Below are 12,174 nucleotides of genomic sequence, written 5' to 3'. Positions count from 1 at the left end.
ACGTAAAACCCCAAATATTATTATTATTACGATGGAGACCTGCGTCTTAAGGTACTTCTTCATTAAAACTTACAATGCATTGAACGGGAAAGTAGCATTGGTGGCATTCAGAAACTATAAGGAGCTCTTTGCTTCGATGTCGTTTTTGACGCTTCAACGGGTTGCTACCGTGAGTTGCTAATGCACCTCGCTCTAAAACGCCAGGCGAATCACTTTGAGGTAGTAAATATTGCTTGCGCTCCTCCGTTACCTTCTTACTGGCTTCCTTTTTCCATTTTAATAAATTAAATTCCACGTGTTCACAGCAAACAGCGTGAAGCCATAAGCAATAGAGAATGAGGAAGCCATCGCCTATATCCTGAATTAATCTAACGAAGGCACAGCGTCTTTATTATAAAATTCAGGCAGTAAGTATTCTGAGAAGATTCGCCCTGTCCCCCCTCCAAATAAGCTTGCCCCGACCCATGAACCGACCATGGCAATTGCGTATATATCATGTTAGAAATGCATACAGCAATCCTTTAAACAGGATACGTCGATTTAGAGCAGTACCAGAGCACGCGCTTCATGTTGGTTCCACACAGAGGAATAAAGCTATATTACCTTTGCGGCGTCTGACAAAGACTACTAGCGGGTAATCTCCATGCTGCCGCAAGAGTAATACTGAAACATCCACGTCGAACGCTCACTGGAAACTGCAGTTTCCATCACTGCAGTACTAGTCCATGTGAAATCTTGTTTCTTAATCGCGTTGTACGTAACCTTTGCTCTCTCATTCGCGATCATTCCAGGTCGTCAAGCGCAGTTCGCCAGTACGTCGCCATGATGAGCGGAGACTTCACATGACGACGCTGACCGAAGTGTCACAGCGAATGACGTCAGCAAGCGGGCAAAATAATTGAAAGGCAAGGACTTACCATGATGAAACAGAACTGTGCGCTATGCTTTCCGAATCCAGTGGTGAACAGGTAGTCCTGATGTGACGCGGCCGATAACCCGACTGGTAGGAGCTTTCACAGTATAACACACACCGTGGCAGACGACGGGTTACACAGGCGTGATGCAGGCGCTGGTGTCCTTTTCACGATGCACGAACAACAATTCGAAATCAGCCCCAGATAAGTTATCTAGGACCTCCCTTTCAATCGGGCCACAGCCACAAGTGAGACGCTGCCCTTTGGGCCCCCTTCGCGGGGTGTTGGACGAGCAACTGTTATCCACCTGACCGATAGCGGACGGCAAAGCCCGGGCGCTGACTTCCAGACGACCACTCAAAAGGAAACGCCGAGAGCACGCTCTCGCAGGAGCGGCGCTGAAGAACGAATACGAAGGCCGGCCTTCTTGTTTCGGATTTGCCTTCTGCTCTCGAAAGCAGGGACGCGTCGTCTGCTATTCCAGCCTACAATGTAGGGTAGAAATTTGACGTCTTCGCGCAACCTCACGCGCCACTCCGTGCTTGGACGTAGTTCCGGTCTCCTCCTGCCTTGTACGGAGGGCGAACCGAGCTCTCGCGGATGAGAGACAAGACGGAGCAGTATGCAGCGACCAACCGATCCGACCTGGTCGAGCACCGTTACCTGCTTTGCGCGTAACGGGTCCTTCGTCGTCTTGCCCGCCGCCGCTGCCGCTGCACCCCCCCCCTCCCCCTTCCTTGGACCTTCTCCTTACAGCTCCCCCTTGCCCTCCTCAGAGCCGGTGGAGCACGGAGCCCTAGAGGCTCTATGGCAAGAACCGCTTCGTCACTCACTCGCTCATCAAGCGTCCTCCTCTCGCGAACGTTTTCTTTCTCTTCTGCGCCGGCGGGTCACGTGAACCGGCGAGGGGCCCAACCAGCGGACCAGAAACCAGGTAACCTACCTGCTCCTGCGTCGTGCAAGTCTGGTCCGACTGCCTTCTTTATCAAAGCCTGTTTTCTCCTTGCCTTCATTCGGCTGGGTCCTTTCCCCTTCCTTGGCTTCTTGCTTTCTTTTTTTCGTTTAGTTTCGCCTCGGATTTTAGGTTTTTGTTCTTTCGTCCACGGCGTTTTGTACGCGCGGTGCGCCATTCCACGCCTCTGCAACGATGCCCGCTGGCAGTTTCAAGCTCTATTGACGACTTTTAATGACATTTGCTTTCATTATTTTTGATTACTTCCTTCGAAAGTCGTCCAGTGCGTTTCCTGTGACGCATGATGGCCTATCTGCACGCAATCTGATCGGCTACTTTCATGCGTTTCTTTCGTTCGAATAAATGGATCCTAATCAGCATTCACTGCCGAATCCATTCTTAGCCGTAGTAAAAGCCCATCACCCAGGGAAGCTTCTCGAAACAAGTGAGTTTTAAAACACGAGTTTAACAGAACAGGCTATTTCATGGAAGCGCGTAGGTGGCTATCTTGAGGCGGTTGAGGTGTTGAGGCTCTGCTTCGGTTTACTTGACCTCCTGAAGCCCGAAAAGAGGTCAAGGGAGTAATCGCCTCTCAAGTCGATTCATGTTACATTCCTGAAGCGGCAATGTGTCATTTATATATTACGGTTACATGCTCAAAGCAACATCGCGTGTACGACAAAGTAATCATCTGCTCATGTCCTTTCCTGTCCTTTTTTAATTATAAAGACCGCATTAATATTTACTCAAACATGCAGATGAATATAATACCGGTGTCACAAGTACACTTCTGATCACAATCGGGGCCGATCCGGATTGAGCTTGCCAGATCCGCATCGGGGCAATCGGAATCCGTGAATCGCGATCAGGCCTCTTGATCGCGATCGCTGGCTGACGTCTGCGCCCTCTGGCTCAGTATTTTGAAAACGCTAAAGACAAAAAGTGAGAGCAGCTCAATAAAAAAAAACGTTTCAAATTCTTTTTATCAGCAACCACAAACTGTAAAGTTGAAATATGGTCCAAATTTAACTGTTTTGCAAATCTGAATTTGTAGCCAAGGCATTATGCAGTTCTGAGAGTTGCCGACGATCAGCAGATGATAATGACTCGATCCGGATCGTTGAACCATGTAGGCGCGACCATCGTTAATCGCGATCGAGAAGACCGATCCGGATCGACCCCGATCGCGATTAGAGGTGTGCGTGTGACGCCGGTATAAAACATCGTATGGTTGGTTGCCATGTTGATAATGCATTTTCTATTTTCCTGTGATCTTGCAGTGTCTGAAATGCATTGTCTTGGACTAAACAACGCGCTAAATTAAATTAGGGCGTTTCCGCACTAGTTTTTTCGACAGCCGACGGGAAGAATTCGATTGAACCACTTCCACACAGTTCTACATGCATCTGACTTTGTGTCCGCAATGAATATAATCTACGTAATTGGTTCCGATTTAATTTCGAAAAGTATTGCAGGCTATGTGCGCTATAACCGACAAATGGCCTCAGGAATTCATAACGGTGACACGCAAGACCATTGGCAAGAAGGGTCGTGCGTAAAAAAAAGTAAATATAATAGCCGGCTTCAGAGATTCCTCTTGTTCTGAACATAATTTCTGCGACAGCAGCAGGCTCTTGCAGCTTGTGCTGCCGTCTCCTGACGAACAAGGCCTTCATTACACTGCTCACAACTTCGTCTTCTCCCGCTAGACTATATCGCCTGTTTGATCTCCAAAATAGATGCATTAGGCACCTCCAGTAACTCAAGAACATTTTCACGTTTGGGCCCTTTTGTCGCGTGGACAAGCATCGTAATTTGTCGGGGTTGTATTTTTGGTTCTATTAGAAAACATAGTCATTCCTTGCCAGTAAGCGATTGACTCTACTCCAGCAAACGCTATCGGTACTTATGACGTAAGTGCGAGTTGGTGCGGAAGTTTCCCTGGCGGCGTCATCCATGTCACTTTCTCATTTCTTCTTTCTTTTTTGTCTTTCATGCCTCATCAAGTCTCCTCTGACACTACTAGAGGCTGCATTGCTAGTGCAGAAGTATATGTAACTAAAACAGCCTCATTCACCTTTTTATTCGGGCAGAATTAATGTACTATCACAGTCCGTGTGTGCGAGTAGCCAAAGTGTGTCATGCACGAGGCGTGACTACAGCCGGGATCCTTTAATAATACTTCGGGTTTTACGTGCCAAAACCACCTTCTGATTATGAGGCACGCCGTAGTGGGGGACTCCGGAAATTTTGACCACCTGGGGTTCTTTAACGTGCACCTAAATCTAAGCGCACGGGTGTTTCCGCATTTCGCCCCCATCGAAATGCGGCCGCCGTGGCCGGGATTCGATCCCGCGACCTCGTGCTCAGCAGCCCAACACCATAGCAACTGAGCAACCACGGCGGGTGATCGGGATCCTTTGTCAGGCTTCTTTTGAGACACACTGAGTCATCTCGCGACGCCGCTATGAAGTCCTCGCGTACCCAACGGCGTATGCAAAGGGACTGCGTATGCAACCTTGAGTACAGCCGCGGTGACACATTTCACGGTACTTTCGCGCTTCAGTGAAGAAGCCATGAAAATGTTTTGGCATGAACTACCAAGATGTTTACTTACTCCACGCCAAGCGCAACGTAGCGTTGCGCTCATTTACCCAATGGGTTCGCCGGGGGCGGCTATGTCGTTTTTGCTGCTGAAGACGTTAGGATGTTTCCATCTAGTGTACGCAGCGCGAAAAGGCGCAGTATGCAAGTTTTTTTTTTTTTTTTTTTGTCAAACCACTTTCTTAAGTGGCTGGATTAGTAGGCGCCAGAATTCGGAAAACACTCAAGAAACTATTGCCGTGATTGATGATGAGGAGGATGATGATGATGATCGTTTTTGTTGTTCTTGCTGCTGCTGCTGCTGTCGTCGTCGTCGTCGTCGTCGTCGTTGTTGTTCTTGTTGTTGTTGTTGTTGTTGTTGTTGTTGTTGTTGTTGTTGTTGTTGTTGTTGTTGTTGTTGTTGTTGTTGTTGTTGTTGTTGTTGTTGTTGTTGTTGTTGTTGTTGTTGTTGTTGTTGTTGTTGTTGTTGTTGTGCTGGTGCTTGTGGGGGGTTGAAATAGCACTCCCTCTGAAAGTGGATCGCGCTTGAGCTAATGAAGTGTTACTTCATTTAGCATCTATCACAGTCTAGCATTGCGCTTATCTCAACTTTGTGTTTTCTACAATTTAAAACCACTGTCTCTATGTAGTAAAGTGGCCTATGATCCCGGCTTCGTCTTTTTTTTCTGCCTTTTGCTCATCAATATTTTGAACGCATCCTACTTCTTTCGACCATTCAGTAAGCCAACCATCAGCTTTGAAGCCCTGTTCTTCTGGAGGGTACCCGTTTCCTGCGGTCCTGGCTCAGCGAATATCTTGACACGTATCACAACGCGCTGATGCAATTTCGCGCGTTCCGAAATTTATCACCATTACGGAGTCACTGTCGTCGCTCACATCGTCACCCGTATAACGCCAGCTACTTTACAGGCGCCCGGGTGCTCTCGCCCGCAACGAAATCTCGCAGGAGCCCTCGGCAAGAGCGCACGAATATCACACGCTAGCAAGATATGTGTGCGTAAGTACGGAAGGCTTAAAGTTCAAGCTACGTTCTACACGTGTACAACACTGATGCTTACCCGGCTTGCGGAAGTAAGCTTCTTGCGCACTTACGCTAAGCAAAAGTTGTCGGCTGTCGCGAGTTCTATTTGTTGCTGAGGCTGCCGCACTCCAGTGACGACTAATCGAAACACTACAAGACAGAGGAGGCCTAGGTCATCGTGGTCAGGTTGAACGCTGGAAGAATCCCCGGTTGTCATGAATAATCCCAAGCCCTGCCCAACGGCTTTTCTCGTACCACGTGTCGTACCACTTGTTGTGCCACAAGTGGAACCACTCGCACCAGTCGCCGTTTCTCGTACCACTTGTTGCACTGGCCAGTCGAAGCGATGTTTCGGTCACATGGAGCGAAATTCACCTAGCTTTCATTTTTTTTTCTCTCGAGCTGTTTCTCACTACGCGGTTACCTACGCTAACAATAATGCGATCGCTTTTATGATTAGCTGCCGCTTGTGCTTATAACTAACCCTTGCCTGCGCACCCTCTGACGAGTACTGGCCCAGGGCTGGAATTCACTAAACCGTACTTACGCCAGAACTGTTTGTAAGAACGTTTTCTCAATCAATCAATCAATCAATCAGTCAATTTTATTTACCACAAACAAAAGGAACTGGAGGGACACCTGGGCAAAAAGCTGTCGCATCAGCCTGTCGCAGCTTGAAGGAATGCAGGCAACTTTGCCCCCGTGTTCAGGAAATACTCTTACTACAGAATCGCTCGCAAGAGCAAATTATATACTACCCTAGAGCTTGTCTATTATTAGAGAATGCTTCTAGCAAGCGGCAAAGAACCCTTACGAATGGTGGGCCGAAATGCGTTCGTAAGTGCTATTAGTCATCGGCTGGCCGCTTTCTCGAATAACATGTCCAGCATCAAGATTGACTGCAGGATTTGTTGCTGCGCACAAAACTATGGTAAGAGCTTTTTGCGAACATGGGCCGAAGAACTTTGTCAACTCAGCCCCCGTATTTCTTACGCGTTTAGATTTGCGGCTGTTACCAGGACTTCTGCGAAATGAGGAAACAATGCTGTGCCGCTTACGCTTGGGCGTCGCATTCACCAATGCATATACATTTTTGATTGGAATGACTGATAGCGCCGACTGTAATGCCTGTGGTGCGGAGGAAACTATAGAACATCTACTGTGCTACTGCCCATCTTTTCAAAACGAAAGACATGATCTCTGCACAGCTCTCAATCAGCTAGATAGAACACCGTTCACCTTGAAGAAGATCTTGGGACCATGGCCTCACATATCGCAGCTACAAAAGGCCACAAAAGCTCTGCTGCGATATTTGAAGGCTACTGGACTGAGTCAGCGTCTGTGATCCGGACTGAGTGACCGAACGATATCCCCAGTGGACTTTCTCTTCTTCTTTTATTCTTTCCGTCCCCTTTTCCCTTTCCCCAGTGTAGGGTAGCCAACCGGGCTCAGTCCTGGTTAACCTCCCTACCTTTCCTTTATCATTTGCTCTCTCTCTCTAGATTTGCGGCTGTTTCAGGGCCCGTAATCCCGCTTTTACGCTACGATTCTCCGTAGGAAAAAGCTTTTAGCCACTCCCGATGTTGGACACATTACTAGCGAAATCGGCTGGCCAACGGCATAGAGTAGTTACGAAAGAAAATCTTTAGTGAATTCGTCTCCCGTTCCTGTCGCAACGCGAGCTGAGTTGCGACACCGTTGCAAGGTGGCGTTGGAATTCCGTCGATCAACGGAGCACTAAGAAATGTGAACGAAGAAGAAAGAAAAAAAAAAGAAGTTAGCGCGCGCCGATTAACCGAAATAATCAAGCGAGGACTTCCTGGAGGGCGTTGTCGACCGCAGACGGGAAACGCTCCGGTTCCCGTCAAGTTATCCTTCCCCTTGACGCTTTCGTTTTTTTCTTTTTTTTTAGCTTCCACACGATTGACTCACGAAGTCGCCGAAGTCACCGCCGTCGGCTGTACACACGGCCAAATGAAAGGCCCGTCGAGCGAGGTCGCCCGGTTAGTCCGCAGTGTAGTTGTGGATTGCGCGAACGTGTTAAGTCGAGAGCGTGGCACCGTCAGCTTTGCGGTGACGCCGATAAGCCGTGCTCGGACAGGGGGGAAGCAATGAACGAACGAAAGCAATTCCAGTACGTCTGCTATCGTAGCTGTCGGACGGGCCTGCTCTCTGATTGTGCGAAAAAGTGATCCTTGAATCCCGAGACGATGAGAATAGTGCCACTCTCGTGTCGGCGCGATGTGTTCACCTTGACGGTAGCAAATGCCTCACTAGGACAAGAAAACAGACAAGGGTAATGAAGAAAAGGCTATCTTAACAGCGAAGGACTGGTTTCGCTGTCTATGGCAGTTTTTTCCAAATTTTTGCTAACTAGTTGTTTTGTTAATTTGTCACACAGTTAATTGGTAGGCTAGTCGATTAGTCCCTAGGTTGGTCGGTTGGTTGGTTGGTCGCTGGGTTGACAAACTGACACACAGGTTAGTACATGACTAACTAATGCACGGACGCTTAAAAGAAAGATTGTACGGATAGGCGAGTGACTCTACGGCAGCAGCTGAAATGGAGAAAGGCGTATGAAACGTCGTGGTCAAAGGTAGCGCAATAACGATTAACCCGAAGATGACGCTACATTATGATAAAGGCGCTACAATAATTGAACAAATGTCTTCAGCCCTGCGAGCAGGAAAGAAGCTCAATGGACCAACCTGCCGATGCTTGGAAGTGTCGCCCTTTTGAAAGACAAATCCCGGTTGCCTTTGGCCCAATAAGGGAAGGTACTTCTTTTATGGGAAGCATATTACGACAGCTCAACCCAGCTCCTCAGGCGTGGCGGTGTCGCCTTCAATACCACGTGACACTGTGACGTCACGACAGAAAAGAAACGGGGCTCCAACTAGCGCCGTCGCTCGCGGCGTCGCCTCCCGCATCGGACGCGGTGAGCGTCGAGCAACGCAGCGTTCGGCGCGACAACGAAATGTGCGCCTGAGCAAGCGCCGCACGCCTGAGCCGACGCCGACGACACCGGCTTTTCTGCGACACGAGCTCCTTAACGCTGTCGCGTTAAAATAAAGGCTAGAATGCTTCGCATCCTGGGCTTAACCTTAGCTAAGCCACAGCCATTTTTTGGCAAGTCAACCCAAAGCAATTTTCTGCCAGAATAGTTTGGCACCAATTGCATCAATACCCCACGGTGTACACGACATCGACTGTATATAGGTGGCATGTATTGTTTCACTGCTGCAATTCATGAACGCAAGATTACCACGACGATGATGACGATGTCGACGATGGCGTCTTTGTCGTCTCCACGGTCACGATAATTACGCAGTAAAACAACACAAGGCACCTACCTATACACAGTAAGCGACAAGCAAACAATTGCAAACAACCTCCTCCCACAAGAATGCTGTGCACCTACCCTTCACCTCTGAAAAAGGCGAAGGTATTGTAGCGCCTTTGTCATATTATATCGTCATCGTCGTGTTTATTGTCATTGCGCTTCCTTTGGCCACGATGTTTGATACACCTTTTTCACCTCAGAAAGAGATGAAAAGAAATGCATCTGTTTGGTGAGGACGAAGACGACGAAGTGATTCTCTAGTTGAACGCTGGCACTGGCTCCGTCTTCGATGACCGATTTGACAGTGTCTTTTGACTCAAATCGCAGTTTCGTTGTTACCAGTGTATTTGTGAAGGCGCTAGGAATCGCCCGATACCCAACTTTCAACGTAAGGCAAGTTTTTCGCCGTTTTCTGGAACTTGTTCGCCGTCGTCGGTGCGGTGGTGTGCTAAGCCTAGGCTTGCTTCGTGGCCGCCGGGATTGGGCCTGACCCCGGCGTGGAACCATACGACATGGCGTCCGAGATGGAGACGGCCACGTCTCCGACGACATCGAGCCCTGGCTCCGGCCAGATGTCCGTCGAGGTGCAGGGGCAAGAGATTTCTCCTGAGGAGTTCCACACTGGGATCGGCTGGTGGCAAGTGGGCCAGCGCATAACAGCCCCGGCGAGCGAGGGCTCCGCCGCTCGCCAGTCGAGGCCTAAAACAAGAGACCACGTCAACAGAAAAGTGATCGCAACGACAACAAGGGCAGCGAGAATGCCCGACGTGCTGCCGAGAGAGGACACCAAAGTGATCGTGAGGCCGCGGGGAGGCCTAAACATCGCAAGAACGCAGACTGGGATCGTTGCCTCGGCCATCATGGCTGCGGCGAGGGTTTCGAGAGAAGACGGTGCGGCGGATACCTTCTGCCCCAACCTACACCAGAATATCATGGTGGTGAGTACCCCCGATAAGGGGCGTGCTTTGACCTATGCCAAGATTCAGGCCATCCGAATCGGGGACAAGATACACGAGGTAGGCGCGTACCAAACCACACCATATGGCACGGTCAAGGGGATCATTCGAGGCATTCCTATTGAAGATACTCCGGCGGATATTGGCCGCAACGTTGTTAACTCAAGAAATCCATTAGCAAGAGGGGCGCAAAGAATTGGCAATACGACTACCGTAATTGTAGCTTTTGAAGGCCAAAAGGTTCCAAATTATGTATGTTATGGCCCTGTGTTAACGAGGTGCAGTCTGTACCGCAAGCATTTCGATGTCTGCAAACAGTGCGGCAAAATAGGCCACAGAAGAGACGTTTGTCCTAACCCCCATATGAAAGTGTGCTTCGATTGTGGGGCCAATAACCCTGTCGATGGCCACGAGTGTACGCCTAAATGCAAACTATGTGGGGGACAACACCCAACGGCCGATAGAGAATGCAAGAACAAATACAAAACTCCCTACGTAGTAACGAAAAGGCAGTGGGAGCGCAAGATGGCGGAAGAGCGCGTACAGCAACAACTAGCATCCGGAGAGTTTCCACCGTTGATGACGTCAGCAGGAGTGAGCGGCACAGCTGGTCGCCACGAGTCACGCTCGCGCGGGAACAACAGCGAAAGTCAAAACCGAAGCATGAGCCGCCACCGCCGATCCCAATCCAAAGACAGAGTAGCCTGGGCAGACGTAGTAAAGTCGGGGGTAGCCAAGAAAGAGCAGCAGGAACAGCAGCAGCAGCAGCGACAGCAGCAGCAGTCACCGCCATTTCGAGGTGGTGGAGGGAAATTTCAAGACGAAAGTGAGGCAATGAAGGCGCTAAGAGAAGCAAACGAGGCGTTGCGGAAGAAGAACACTGAACTAGAGGCGACAGTCAATAAGCTCAGCAAGGAAATGGCAGAGATCAAGAGAATGATGACGGTTCAGCTACAACAGCAGCACGCACAGCCTTTATCGCCACAACCACAGCAGATGGCAATGACCGAGGATGAACCCGAAGTAGCGGTGAACCCGAGGACAGAGAACGCGGCCTCGGCGGGTCCGGCACCCAAGAGAAGAGCAATTGAAAATCTTAAAGAGCGGAGACTCAGCGATAGGGTAGACAACCTTGAAGATAGGCTCACCCACTTTGAAGAGTATATTCGCACGACATTCACCAAGACAATTACCGACCGTTTCATAGCAATTGAACAGACGTGCCAGCAATTAACGACGACAGTACAGAATTTGGCAACGCAAATGGCTAACTTTCAGCAAACATGGATAGGACATCAACCACCGCAACCACAACAGCAGTGAAAGGCCTCCTGGTCTGGCATTGGAATTGCAACGGTTTTGCTGGGAAAAAGGCTGCACTTCAGCAACACTTAGAACAAGTATCAAGAAAGCCAGATATTATCATGTTGCAAGAGACCCTCATTGAGGAAGTAAAGCTCTCAGGTTACCGGTCCCATGCCAGCCCACCAAGCTTCCGGACCGCGACCGGCAGTAGCGGCAGGGGAGTTTGCACCTTGGTGAGGAAAGGCATCACGTACGTCGAGCACGAGTTATTGAGCAAAAGCCCAATCGAGCACACTATGGTAGAGGTGGTTACCGGGAAAAAGCAGAAGGAAAGCTCTTTTCTGGTAAACGTGTACAGTAGCCCCTCACACGGAAAGCAGAAATTCAAAGCACTGTTACACAAAGCGTGCAACGTCGCGGGGCCCGACAACAGGCTGGTAATCTGCGGGGACTTCAACACGCCGAATCAAGCCTGGGGTTACCCCAAAACATTGGCAAAGGGCAGGGACCTAATGCAAGATGCTACCGACTTGGGACTAAATCTAATTACCGACCCAGCATACCCTACAAGAATCGGCAACTCGATCACCCGAGACACAACGCCCGATCTCACTTTCGTCAGGAGTAATGGCGGTGGTATGGCGGACTTCGAATGGCGCAACACGGGCCACGAATTGGGAAGTGACCATTACATTGTGGAGGTCGCTGTCCCGCTCGGTGGTACCGACGAAGTTGGCAGAAGCCTTCGGAAACATAGAATTACTGACTGGGACGTGTTTCGAGGATTGTTACCCGAGGAGCAAACCGAAATTACGGACATTGAGAAGTGGTCCACCGAGATTGTAAACAAGGTAGAAAAGGCCACCAAGGAAGTCGAGACGGACGAGCGTGTCCACAGGGTCGACAGCCGCCTCGCCCACCTCATCGAAGCCAAGCAGTCCATCCTGTCAAGGTGGAAGACGCAGAGGACAAACAGAAAGCTACGCAAGAAGGTCGCCGAACTCAACCGCGAGATCGAGTCCCACAGCCGAGTGCTATGCACACAGCAATGGAATGAGGTTTGTAACGCAGCGGACGGC

General features: G+C 49.7%; 1 protein-coding gene and 1 long non-coding RNA gene across 2 annotated transcripts in view; one reads left to right on the top strand and one right to left on the bottom strand.

Moving 5' to 3' along the window:
- Positions 1 to 1,618, bottom strand: part of Cht7 (chitinase 7) — a 208,989-nt gene extending 207,371 nt beyond the window's left edge. Inside the window, exon 1 of the mRNA XM_065427728.2 lies at positions 918 to 1,618. Within this exon, the coding sequence (XP_065283800.1) occupies positions 918 to 920 (3 nt within the window). The 5' untranslated portion in view covers positions 921 to 1,618. The remainder of the gene's footprint in view (positions 1 to 917) is intronic.
- LOC139048822 (uncharacterized) overlaps positions 1 to 12,174 on the top strand; it is a 51,489-nt gene that overhangs the window by 20,337 nt on the left and 18,978 nt on the right. The gene's annotated exons all lie outside the window — the stretch shown is intronic.

This window comes from Dermacentor albipictus, chromosome 8 (assembly GCF_038994185.2).
Source record: "Dermacentor albipictus isolate Rhodes 1998 colony chromosome 8, USDA_Dalb.pri_finalv2, whole genome shotgun sequence".
NCBI classification, from domain to species: Eukaryota; Metazoa; Arthropoda; class Arachnida; order Ixodida; family Ixodidae; genus Dermacentor; species Dermacentor albipictus.
The sequence above is the reverse complement of the archived record's forward strand: the minus strand, read 5'-3'. Positions and strand labels throughout refer to the sequence as shown.